The sequence below is a fragment of the Dipodomys merriami genome, unplaced genomic scaffold (genome assembly GCF_024711535.1).
Source record: "Dipodomys merriami isolate MVZ:Mamm:240054 unplaced genomic scaffold, mDipMer1.0.p SCAF_488, whole genome shotgun sequence".
NCBI classification, from domain to species: domain Eukaryota; kingdom Metazoa; phylum Chordata; class Mammalia; order Rodentia; family Heteromyidae; genus Dipodomys; species Dipodomys merriami.
In genome coordinates this window covers 169,995-183,088 of record NW_027206055.1, presented here as the reverse complement: position 1 = coordinate 183,088, position 13,094 = coordinate 169,995, and the positions used below count along the sequence as shown (strand labels likewise).

At 42.2% G+C, this 13,094-nt stretch overlaps 1 protein-coding gene across 48 annotated transcripts in view; it reads left to right on the top strand.

The window, feature by feature from the left end:
* LOC138809148 (protein FAM114A2-like) overlaps positions 1–13,094 on the top strand; it is a 138,880-nt gene that overhangs the window by 45,640 nt on the left and 80,146 nt on the right. For 41 of the 48 annotated variants that reach the window (XR_011366727.1, XR_011366721.1, XR_011366728.1 and 38 more), the window contains one exon: positions 11,660–11,855. The exons of 5 other annotated variants lie outside the window; for them this stretch is intronic. Coding sequence is in view for 3 of the 43 variants with exons in the window: in XM_069995599.1 (XP_069851700.1) it covers positions 11,736–11,855 (120 nt within the window). In the remaining 40 variants the exon portion in view is untranslated. Of the gene's footprint in view, positions 1–6,406; positions 6,528–11,659; positions 11,856–13,094 lie in introns of all 48 variants that reach the window. 2 more of the 48 variants (XR_011366717.1, XM_069995612.1) reach the window with 1 other exon arrangement.

Sequence of the window (13,094 nt, the reverse complement as noted above, 5' to 3'; positions counted from 1 at the left end):
AGCACCACTTCTGAGAATTGCATTTCAGTGACAAATTTACAAAGGTCTTGTCACTGTACATGTAAAGAAAGCATCATCAGCTTGTCAGTGAGAATCTTTTCACCAAGTGGATATGAGGGAAGGTTGGGGTTCCTGCTCTGTCTGTGAGACTTTAGCTGGGCTCTGGGTCTTCTCAGGCTTGTTTCTACTTCTGTAAAATCCTTCCAGGAAACCTCTTCACATTGAGTTGCTATGGCTTCTTGGGCTCCTCTTGGCTGTGACAGCTTCTGACACTGCCCTTGTTTGGGGGCAGCTTGGATGGTTTTGAGGAGCCCTAGTCAGACATGCTTTAGAATCTGTTGGGATTCATCTCATGTGTTTTTGATTTTAGATTGAAGTTCATGGATTTGGGAGGAGAAAACCAGAGAAGTAAATGCCATTCTTAGCACAAAGTTGATGTATTTTCACTGTCAATTTGACCTTGATCACCTAGTCCGTGGGCCTTCATAGTTCTCCAATGCCAAAAATCTTTTTCTTCCTTTTTTAAACTTTACTCCCCCCCCCCCCCCCCCCACCTCCCAATCTATCTCTTTCTGTGTCAGTACTAGAGCTTAAACTCAATGCCTGGGTGCTGTCCTTTAGCTTTTTCATTCAAGGCTGGTACTCTACCACTTAAGCCATACCTCCAATTTAGGGTTTTGCTGATGCATTAGAGGTAAGGGTCTCTTTGATGTTTCTGTTTGTGTTGGATTTGAACTTCTATCCTTAGATCTCAGCTTCCTGCATAGTTAGGCATGCCCATCTCTTTTGAGAAGACCTGGTGATGTAACATATTATTGACTGTTTGCTGTGCACCTGGTAAAGTGTTGTGTGGCAGGGCTATGAAGACACTCAAGACATCATCTATGCTCAAGTATCCCAAGAATGAACTGCAGCTCAGATGTGTGCAACAGCGCTCTCAGCGCACTGGGGAATGTGCATTGATAGTGTTCATAGGACTTCAAGGAAGTTAGTTACCTGACCAGGCTTTCCAATTTCCTGATTTTGTGCTTTAAGTGAATTTCCATGATTCCCTTCCATTTCCTTCAAACCATAATATTTTTTTTTGGTTGGTTGTGAGGCTTGAACTCTGGGCTGGGACACTGTCCTTGTGCTCTTCAGCTCAAGGCGAGAACTCTACTGCTTGAGCCACAGTGCCACTTCAGGTTTTCTAGTGGTTTATTGGAGATAGTAGTCACACGGACTTTCCTTCCTGGGATGGCTTTGAACCTCGGTTCTCAGATCTCAGCCTCCTGAGTAGCTGGGATTACAGGCAGGAGCCACCAATGCCTGGCAAACCATAACATTTTAAATGTTACAAGAGAGAGAGAAAATTACAGAAGCTAGCATATTTCTTTTGGAGACATACCCAGAGACTCATTATTTTTAAGCATTTTCTTAGCACTTCTTGTGTTGAAAGCATTTTTAACTCATTAATTAGTAATCCACATTAATATATAGATGGAATTAATCTATTCCAGACAGAAGTTTGTCTTGAGGAAATACAAAAAACTTAAGTACTATTCCTTTCCACCTGTATCTTCTCTCTCCTCCCCTCCACCACACTTTATCTTGTTCATTATTTAGATTATTGCTCTGATCATTACACTCTGATTGAGCGCCACAAGTGTCCTTGGAGCTTCCACAAAGTTTGGGTTGGGTGTCTTCCCACTCTTCTGGACTCCAGGCTGTACATGGGTCTGCTTTGGGGACTCATTAGCACTTGAAAATGAAATTGGCCTCATAAATAGTCATCCTCAGGAAACAACGGGCTCTCCCATTTTTATTTTAGTTGCATTCAGCTGAAAACCTCTTAGCTTGTATTCTTGTTTGAGGAGAGTTTTTTTTTTTTTCCTCCTTTTTTCCTTCTTGCGGATCCTAGGGCTTGAATGCAGGGCTAGGTCTTAAATGCAAGGCCAGGAGATTTTGTTTGTTTGTTTTTCCTCAAGGCTGGTGTTCTACCACTTGAGTCCCAGCTCCACATCTGGCTTTTTGGTGGTTATTTGGAGCTATGTGTCTCAAAGACTTACCTTTCTTTCTGAGCTGGCTGAAAACCATGATCCTCAGATCTTAGCCTCCTGAGTAGCTAGGATTTCAGGTATTAGCCACTAGTATCTGGCTAGGAGGTTAGTTTTTACCTTCAGAAAAAAAATCTCCATAACATGACTACCATTTATGTCTCTCTTTGGAACAAGGGCTCCCCTGTCCTTGTATTTGATCAAGATGATAATTTTCCACCTTGTACAGATAAGGAAATTGAGGACCATGAGGAGCAATCTCAAGATTGGTAAAAGTCAGAGCTGATATACATCTCCAAAGCTCTCCCCTTCCTATATTTCTTTGGTTCACCATTCTGGGCCTTCCCAGTGTGGTGCTCATGTTCACCCACAGTGGGCTGTCTGCCTTCCTCTGCTGCTGGCCTCTGGTGGGAGAAGCTTGCAGAGGATGTGATGGTCTCCTGATTATACTCTTGTCTTCATTTTGTCACCTGGTGATCTGTTTCAGGAGCTGCCTGTCTATGGCCCCCCCGTCCTCTTCCTTCCTTCCTGTCCTGGCACAAAGGAGCCACTCTTGGTACTAAGATCGCTGTGAAATCAGATATGTAGAGAATCAGCCTATTGTCCATGTGGGGTCATAGATCTGAGGATTCTATTCCTGACCTCTGGGAGCTCTTAGTGTTATCAGAGAAGAGCTGCCTTGTACTCCTGGAGTCCCCTTCATTAGCTCCTTTTCTTTCTGCCCTTACAGGTCATGCCTGTTTCAGTAAGTAGTTATTATATGCCAGGTCTCATGCTCACAGACTGCTATCTGTGACAACCTACTCATTAGGAGGTGAAATCATTGTTCCTCTTACCAGATAGGGAATCAATTGTTTAAGGGCTGGGCGCCAGTGGCTCATACCTGTAATCCTAGCTACTCAGGAGGCTGAGATCTGAGGATCATGGTTCAAAGCCAGCCCAGGCAGGAAAGTCCATGATGCTCTCATCTCCAATAAACCACTAGAAACCCAGAAGTGGCACTGTGACTCAAGCAGTAGAGCACTTGCCTTGAGCTGAAGAGCTGCGGGATAGTGCCCAAGCTCAGAGTTCAGGACCCCTGACCAAAAAATAAATAAATAAAAATAAATAAATAAATAAATAATAAAGAATCATTTAAGGAAGGGGCTAAGAAAAAGAAAATACAGCTAAGAAAAAAAGAGAGCAGCAGAGATTCCTAATCTCCATATCTAATAGATATAAAAAACATTCAAAAAAACATTCAAAAAACAGATTGTACCCAGGTGCGGGTGGCTCACCACTGTAATCCTAGCAATTCAGGAGTCTGAGATCTGAGGGTCCTGGTTTGAAGCCAGCCTGGAAAGAAAAGTCTGTGAGGCTCTTTATCTCCAATTAACCTGCAAAAAGCCAGAACTGGAGGTATGGCTCAAATGGTATAGCACTAGCCTCGAGCAGAAAAAGCTTAAGGAAGGGCTAGGAAGGTGGCTCAGTGGTAGTGCGCTTGTCTTGCATGCATGAGGCCCTGGTTCCATTCCTCAGCATCGCATAAGTAAAAAAAGAAAAAAGCCAGAAGTGGTGCTGTGGCTCAAGTGGTAGAGCACTAGCCTCGAGCAGAAAAAGCTTAAGGAGGGGCTAGGAAGGTGGCTCAGTGGTAGAGCGCTTGTCTTGCATGCATGAGGCCCTAGTTCCATTCCTCAGCACCACATAAGTAATAAAAGAAAAAAGCCAGAAGTGGTGCTGTGGCTCAAGTGGTAGAGTGCTAGCCTTGATCTGAAGAGCTAAGGGACAGTGCACAGGCCCAGAGTTCAGGCCCCATGACCAGACCCAAAACAAAAAACAAAAACAAAAAAGCTTAGGGATAGTTCAGTCCCCAGTTGAGTGGGGCTCAGTGTCCCAGCTCTGAGTTCACTCTCCAGTACTTGCACCAAAATAGGAATAATATTAATAATTACTTAAGAAGGAACAGGAAATACTTAGGATGTGGTAGATGTTTGAATCCTGAAGCTCCCTGTTGAGTTGCCTTGTTTCCCTTGTAGTACTGTTGCAGTGGTGTGTGTGTGTGTGTGTGTGTACACAAGTAACCCTATTAGTTATTTTATTGTGACCGTTAGGACCCATGAGCAAGAACTATTATAAGAAAACAGAAGTGTTGAACAATACGCTGTAAGCTACAACAGTAGATGGCCAAGCCAGATGGACCCCAGGTATCATTGATTCTGGACTGTGCACAGTTAACCAATCACAGACAGTATTGGCTCCTTGGTTAAACCCCAGAGAAAAAGCTGCTTTGCTAGGGATGCTGCAAGATAGACTGGCCAAGTGAATATCCTGTGTTAAAACAGGGAGAGGCAAGTCAGTAAGGTGAGGGCTATGCAATGCTCTGAAGGAAATGGGCATAAGTGAGAGCACCTGTCCTAAAGGGGCTTGTGGTATTAGTCTTTCCCCACACCACCATCCTAGAAGTTGTCCCTCAGCTTTTTGCTCAAGGTTAGCACTCTGCTACTTGAGTCATAGCTCCACTTCTGGCTTTTTTGTTGCTTTATTGGAGATAAGGAGCCTCATTGACTTTTCTGCCTAGGATGGCTTCACAGCATGGTCCTCAGATCTCAGCATCCTGATTAGGATTACAGGCATGCGCCATGGGCACCCATCTATAATGCTGTTCTTAATGGCAGTGGCAGTCAGACAGGGCCTTCATCCATGTCTTATATGGTCTCATCCTAATAGGTACTGTCCTCAGGCTAGAGTGTAGGGGACTGACTGGAAATCTCAGGCCTGGCCAGAGTGACAATTGAGTGAGTTACATTTCTTGAATTTGGATGCAGGCCACCTGCTTTGCTTCTTGGGTTTCTGCTTTCAAGTGCTCTGCTGGACTATACCTGGGGTCTCTGGTGAGACGCCTGGGTGAATGTGGGCACTTTTCAGAATGGCTTAGAAGCAGCTCTTGGTGGCTTTGCAGCTTGGCTTTCATTTCTGGCATGACAGTGCATTGGGAAGGTTCTGGATCGAGTCAGGCTTAGCTTTGGGCTCAGTCTCTGCCACATGCTAGCTCTTTCTTCCATTCCAGATGAGTCACTGTCCATCTTAGGCTGCCCTGTCCTGTCTCCTCCTCATATACCTGTCTCTGACTTGGGGCCAGGGATCTGATGAAGAAATTCTCTTCAGACAAATAGAGATTCCCTGGAAGGAAATGGATCATGTAAAGCTGGTTTCTCCACTGGCAGTTGTTCAATTTTATTTCCCTTTCATTTTTCTTCCTCTTCTCAGGGATCACTGCCTCTAAGAACTTGATAGCAACTAGACTTAGATGGTTAAATGTAAATTGGAGCTGGCTTCTGAAACTCCAGGTGAGTTTCTTCAGGCCTGGGAGATTTTTCAGAGCCCTACGCACATAATGCATTTTAGCCTTTATTTTATTTTTTTAACCTATATTTTTCTTCTTGTATTACTTCTAGATGCCTTTTATTTTCCCTTAGGACTCAAGCATAATTTTGGTTGCTTTTAGGTGTAATTTTAGAAGGCCTAACTCATTTCAGTGAGAGGAAGATTTATTATTTCACATAATAATAACCACAGTGGGGCTGGGGGGTTATCCAGGGGAAGGGTGCAAGCCTGGCACGTGTGCAAGGCCCTGAGTTCAGTCCTCAGCCCTGGCAAAAAAAAAAGAAAAAAAATAATAACCATAGCACAAGGGAGACGGTAGAATTCATTAATTCAGTGGCTCAGTACTGTCTTCTTTTTTTGTCTTTTGTTTTGTGAGCCATGGGGCTTGAACTCTGGGCCTGGGCTTTGTCCCTGAGCAACTCAGCTCAAGGCTAGCACTCTACCACTTTAGCCACAGGGCCACTTCTGATTTTCTGGTGGTTTATTGGAGATAAGAGTTTCACAGGTTTTCCTGCCTGGGCTGGCTTTGAACCATGATCCTCAGATCTCAGCTTCCTGAGTAGATAGGATTACAGGCCTGAGCCACTGGCACCTAGTCTGTCTTCTTATATTTATATTCCTACCATCTTTTGAATTGACCATACTGAGTATATTCTCCACAGGCTAAAGTTCATCATCCCAAGTTGGCAGTTGCAGCACCAGACATCCCATGTAAACACAGAAACCAACAGAATGGATGATGAGACAAAATTGGGATTTGTTTGCAAAGAGGACTGAGAAGTGACCACTGAGGTGGTATCTATCCTTGATGAGAAACATATACCTTTTCTCTTTTGCTTGACAGGTTAAGAACAAATATCTTGTCATGGCATAATGAGATTACATACTGTGCCCTCAACTATTATTTCCTCATTTTATTTCCTTCTGCTCTCTACACTAGAAGGCCAAACAAGACCACTAGCTATTGTCAGAACTATGTACACCTCATTTTTACCTCCTTGTTCTAGGCAGGATGAGCCTGTGCCTGAACCACACCCTGCCCATGTGGCCTGCCCTGCAGCTGTAGCATAAGACAAAAACGGCTAGAGTCAACAGTACTAGCAGAGCCTCTCCCTTGTTCCCTCCCAAGTATGTATTTTGAAAACAATCTTTTTATTTTATTTTTTTAAATTTAATTTAATTTTATTTGTGAACATACTGTACAGAGGAGTTACAATTACGTGGGCAGGATAATGCGTACATTTCTTACCAAGCATTGCAGCCTCCTCCTTTGTTTACCCTTCACATCCCTTCCCAGCCTCCCCCCTCCCCCCCAATCTTTTTATTTTTATTGCAAGATAAATCAGAAAATATAGCTGGCACTGTTGGGTTATGCTTGTAATCCTAACTCATCAGCAGGCTGAGATTTTAGGATTAAGTTTCAAAGCTAGCTTGGGCAGGAAAGTCTGTGAGCCTCTTCTCTCCAACAAACCATCAAAAAGCCTGAAGTAAAGTGGTGGCTCAAGTGGTAGAGTGCCAGCCTTGAGCGAAACAGCTAAGAGCCAGTGCCCAGGTCTTGAGTTCAAGCCTCAGAACTGGCACTCCCACTCAGGATCCATCCAGGATCCTGCTTTCCCTTGATCTGTCAGCCCTCCTCTGCCTCCTCCAGTCTGTGACATTTCCACTGTCTTTTCTTTAGTATGAGCTTGACACTTTTGAAAAGGGCAGCTACTGATCCTGTGGGAAGCCTCCCAGTGTGACTTGGGTGGGTGTTTTTTTACTTTGGCTGGTCCTGGGATTTGAACTCGGGGCCTGGGTGCTCTCTTGGAGCTAGTTCTAGGCTATCACTCTACCACTTGGAGCTACAGCACCCACTTCTAGTTTTCTGGTGTTCACTGGAGATATGAATGTCACAGACTTTTCTCTCTGGGCTGGCTTTGGACCAACATCCTCAGATCTGAGCCTCCTTATTGGCTAGAATTCCATGGGTGAGCCACTGGAACCCAGCTAGGCATATTGGTTTCTTTGTTTGTTTGTGCCTAATTTTATAACTGAATGAGAAAGCTCAGTTATGTCATATCAATTTCTGGTGTCTCATTGCCTGGATGTATCTTTGGTCATCTACTTAAGGTGATCCTTGTCAGTATTTTTCAGGATGAGGCCACTGTTTCTTACATGGTAATTGGCAAATAATCTGAGTCTATAGTTCAATTGCAAAGAGATTTTCTTCAAAGGGTATCTCTGTGCAGGTTTAGCTTAGGAAACAGATGGGAACCAGATGCTTTGGTTGAGATGGACATGGGCCAGGTTGGTATTCCAGCAAGATCTTCTGCCTCATCTCTAAATGGCCCAGCTTGTGAAGTGCCTCAAGTTCTGTTTGAGAACCTAGCCTGATGTTGGAGATTTGCCTATAAGCTTTTCTGCAAGATAGTTTCCTTCCAAACTGACATTCACAAAGTGAGTTAGCTTTAATAGGCATCAGCAGTGGCTATGTGCTGCCTGGGTACATGGTATTCCCCAACTTGAGGTCGGCAGGAGCAAGGTGCTGGTAAGCCTTGATTGCTGAGAAGGGTAAAGGAGGGAAAAGGCAGCCTGATGGTAGGAGTGAGAGACACAAAGCATATGCATTTTGGTTCCTTAAAAATATGAATCCCTTTGGCTTATTTTTTCTTAATTTACTGGCATATTTCTCTTTTCCAATTCATCATAAAGTACCCAGAAAACTTAGGAAACCATTAAATAATGCAATTGCACTTTCACCTACCTGTTATTTATTTATGTTTGCTGCGAGATGATGAATTTATTGAGAGTAGAGTATCTACATTCCTTCTACTAATAATATTAACAGTATAAACAATATAAACTCTTTGTCTTCCATCCTAACACATTCTAGATGATCTTTTATTTTCTTTTTTGGTTGGTTCTGGGGCCTGAACTCTGGTCTTGGGTGCTGTCCCTCAACTCTTCAGCTTAGGGCTAGCACTCTACCACTTGAACCACAGTGCCACTTCGGGCCTTTTCTGCTTACGTGGTACTGAGGAATTGAACCCAGGGCCTCATGCATGCAAGGCAAGTACTGTACCACTGAGCCACCTGGCCAGCCCCTCTAAATGATTTTTAATCATGTAGATTCAAATTTAGATGGTGTTGACCAAAGTATAGAGATTTCCATTGTTTCCTGTTTCAGAGTATGTCTTAATATCATATGAAGTTAAATGAATTACATTTCTACAATGATATATTTTGTATGTATTACATATAGTGCATGCATTACACATAGTATACAACACACACACACACACACACACACACACACACACACACACACACACACACACACACACACACACACACACACACACACACACACACACACACACACACACACACACACACACACACACACACACACACACACACACACACACACACACACACACACACACACACACACACACACACACACACACACCCTACAGCTTAGCTCCAAGGTATCTTAAAGTTGCCTTCTGATTTCATGCCTCGTGATTCTTTTTCTCCCCGGTATTTTAATGGCTCCAGGCAACTGGTATCATGTATACCTTTGAGCTTTCTCATGGATTGTTTTTATACCTTTGAACACTCTCTCTGGCATTTTCACCTGTCACTGTCTGATGTATGTCTCAATGGCAGGTATTTGCAGATGACTATGGGGCTAATCAAGTTAACATAAATGAGTGAATTGAATTCAAGTGCCAATTTTGAGGTACAGGAGCATTGCCTAAAAGGACCAGTAGCTATTTGGCATGAAGTAGTTATTAACCAGTCACTATATAGCCTTTGTTGCTAGATCTTTCAGTTTTCAAGGGAAATTGGACACTTGCACTTTTGTATGAAGACTGGTTTTTAAACATGGAACTCATTTAAAAGTTTAGGCACTATATAGATAAATTAAAAACATCTCTAGGCTAGATTTGACACTCCAAGCTCTAGACTTGTGTTTGGTTCTTTGTGTATGAATCATGTCTCCTGATTCAAATGGGTGTTTTCCTTTCTGTTAGCATTTTTGGTATGTATCTTAATTATAGTAGTGTGCTGGTCTTTCTGCCTTAGTTGTTAATAAGTTTTTAAAATCTGTTTGAAACATTTGTTGTCATATATTGGCTCTTTCCTACATGTAATCCATCTCTCTACAAAATAGTTTATACATACCTGTGTGTATGGGTGAAGGAGGGTGAAAGAGAAAGAGAGAGAGCACAAGAGAAGAGTGAAGGAAAGAGGAGGAAATACATTTATTCTCTCATGGTATTTGATTCTCCTTCTCTTCTTCTGGAAGGAATTAGATTGGGTAATTGAATTGTTGCTTAAAAGTTGATCTGAGGTGCAGGGAATGTGGTTTAGTAATAGTGCTTGCCTACCATGCATGAGGCCCGTTGTTCAGTTCCTCAATACCACATACACAGAAAAATCTAGAAGTGAGGCTGTCTCTCAAGGGTTAGAGTGCTAGCCTTGAACAAACAAAGCTCCAGGACAGTGCCTAGGCCTTGAGTTCCAGTTCCAGGACTGGCAAAAAAAATGTTAAAGTAGGAATTCAATGGATATAGCCAAATGGTGGAGCTCTTCCCTGGTATGTGTGGGGTCTTAAGTTCTATCACTAGCCCTGTAAAAAAAAAAGTAAGTGTAAAATATAAGTCAATCGTCATCTCTTTTGTCACATCAAATGTTCCAATACTAACAGAATTTTGGTATATTTATGATGAATATTTTTAATAATAGCAAAAGGCCCAGAATAGTGTTTTATACTTATAATCCTAGACACTCCAGAGAAGGAGATAGGAGGATTAAGGTTTAAGAGCAGACCAAACAAAAAGTTAGTGTTTCAGAGATAGCAAGCATGGTAGTGTATGCCTGTAATCTCAGGTACTTGAGAGGCAGAGGTAAGAAATTCATAGTCTGAGGCTTGCCTAGACAAATTGGGAAACGCTATCTAAAAAACAAAAGCAAAAGGATTAGGGACATCTTTTGTTCCCTAGGGCCACCACTATAAATAGGAAACAAAACCCTAAAAAACTGTTCTGACAGAAATATTTTTGGATAGATTAAATCTCTGGAAGAGTTTTAGTAGGAAGTGATTACTAAAGATTTTAAAGGATAGTCAGTAAAAGGGGAAATAGATAATGAACCTCCTCACAATGAAAAACTTGCTCAGGGAAAGACTCTAGGAAGACAGGAAAAAGATAAACTATAAACTAGCGTGAAATATTTGCAAGCCATATAGTAGAGGAATTAAATCTCCAATAAACAGTGTTCTCAAGTCTCTGTAGTACATAATGATAAAAACCAAACCAGAATGATTGGATAATGACCAAAAGATACAAATAAATGTTTCACTGAAGAATATATATTCAGCAAATAAGCACATAAAAGGATGCCTTTGTCCCAGCCGTTAGAGGAATGCAATTTAAAAGGCTCAGTGAGGTACCACTACATACCTATTTGAATGGTTCAATCAAAATAGTGACAACACAAGGTTGATCAGAATTCAGGGGAACTTGATTATTCATACATTGCCACTAGGAAAATGAAGTGATAGTTTACTTGGGAAAAGAATAGAATAATACCTTGTTTTGAGACAGTACTGTGGATTGAGCTCAGTGCCATGGCACTATCCCTGAGCTTTTTTGCTCAAGTCTAGCGCTCTACCACTTGACCCACAGTGCCAGTTTCTGTTCATATGTTACTGAGGAATCAAACACAGGGCTTCATGCATGCTAGGCAAACTTTCTACTGCTAAGGCACATGCCCAGCCTAACAGTAACATTTAAAACTAAACTGAGTAGCCCAAGAGAACGCTTTGGTTCCCATAAACACCTATACATAAGGTTTCTGAATCATCTTATTTCTGTGATAGTCCCAAAGTACATTTATACCATGGACTATTCAGAAACAATAAAAAAAGTCTTAATACAATAGAAGTTGGTCTGGAGGGACTTAAATGCTGTGTAAAAAATTCTTAACAAGTGGCATGCTATGTAATTTCATCTATACTTCTTGAAGTGAAAGAGTTTCAGTTGAAATCTGTTGAAATCTGAAGATTGGTGGATTCTGCCACAATGAATTATGCTTCAGTTATGGAAGCTGTTATTAGGAGAACGTGGGGGAAGATCTGTGGGATCTTGTCTGTATTAATTTACTAATGTTCCTGCCTGTGACTCTGTGAAAGTGTCAAAAGATTTAGACAAATAATGTATACTAAAAAAGCTGACCTCAATCACTTTTTTCCCTTGGGCTTTCTGATAAAGATGATCCTTGAGACTCCAGTGATAAATGAAGATGGAAACTGGGAGTCAGTGGAGAATTCTGAGTCTGTGAAGAGTAATGAATCTGTTGACCAACATGCCAATCAAGAAAGTTAATGGAAGCTGTAGTGCCCAGTTGAAAAGACCAGATGTTGGGTCTTCCAGGAACCCTGAGACTGCAGAAGTTCTCCCTTTTCAGGTATTACAGACAGCCACTGACTAGAATCTCTATTTTTTTGTGGGTCATGGGGCTTTGAGCTCTGGGCTTGGGCGCTGTCCCTGTGCTCTTCAACTTAAGGTGAGCACTCTACCACTTGAACCACAGCACCACTTCCGGTTTTCTAATGGTTTATTGGAGATAAGAGTCTCATGAATTTTCCTGCCTGGGCTGGCTTTGAACTGTGATCTTCAGATCTCAGATACTCAGCCTCCTGAGTAGCTAGGAAAACAGGTGTGAGCCTCTGGTGCCCAGCTAGAATCTCTATAAAATATTGGGATTTAAAAATATTGGGGTTAACCTGGTACCCCTGGCTCACACCAGTAATCCTAGCTCCTGAGGATGCTTAGGTCCAGATGAAATGCAGATTCAATTTCCAAATTTCAGCAAAATGCTACACTAGAGGTATGGCTCAATTGGTAGAGTGCCAGTCACGAGCAAGCAAACCAAACGTGTGAGGCCCTGGTACAAGGAAAAAGAAGTTGGGGTTAAGAGACTCGAGCTCAATGCTAATTTAGGATTGAACTTCTTTACTTATTTTTACAACCATAAATAATAGTTTTTCAGTTCTATAAATGCCATCAGCAGTAATTACCTTTGCTGCATGGTGCCTACATGATGAAAACATGCAAGTGTCTGTCAGTCAAACAGTGCATTAAGCAAATATTATTTGGTTCCCCATACTTTGGCTAATAATTAGATAACTTACGTATATTATACTATTGCTCTCTAATTTTTCATACTTTATTTCTTTTTTTTTTTTTTTTTTTTTTGGGGGTCCGGTCGTGGGGCCGGAACTCTTGGGCCTGGGCGCTGTCCCTCAGCTCTTCAGCTCAAGGCTAGCGGTCTACCACTTGAGCCACAGCGCCACTTCCGGTTTTTTCCTTTTTGCTTATGTGGTGCTGAGGAATCGAACCCAGGGCCTCAGGCATGCAAGGCAAGCGCTCTACCACTGAGCCACCTTCCCAGCCCTTTCATACTTTCTTGTGTCTTCCCTCCCCCGCTCATTTACTGGGACAGTAGGAAACTTTCCAAAGATATATCCCAGGCCAGATGGGGATATTGGGGCACCTGGAACAAGTCCTTGCTCTCCTCAGGCTCAGCTACATTAGCAACTGTGTGTAAGATCATCAGTCATTTCATGACTGTCTGTGTTTGTTTACATTGTTACAAGGGACTTTGTTAATAAATCTCCTTCTACATTTGTTCAAGGGATTTATT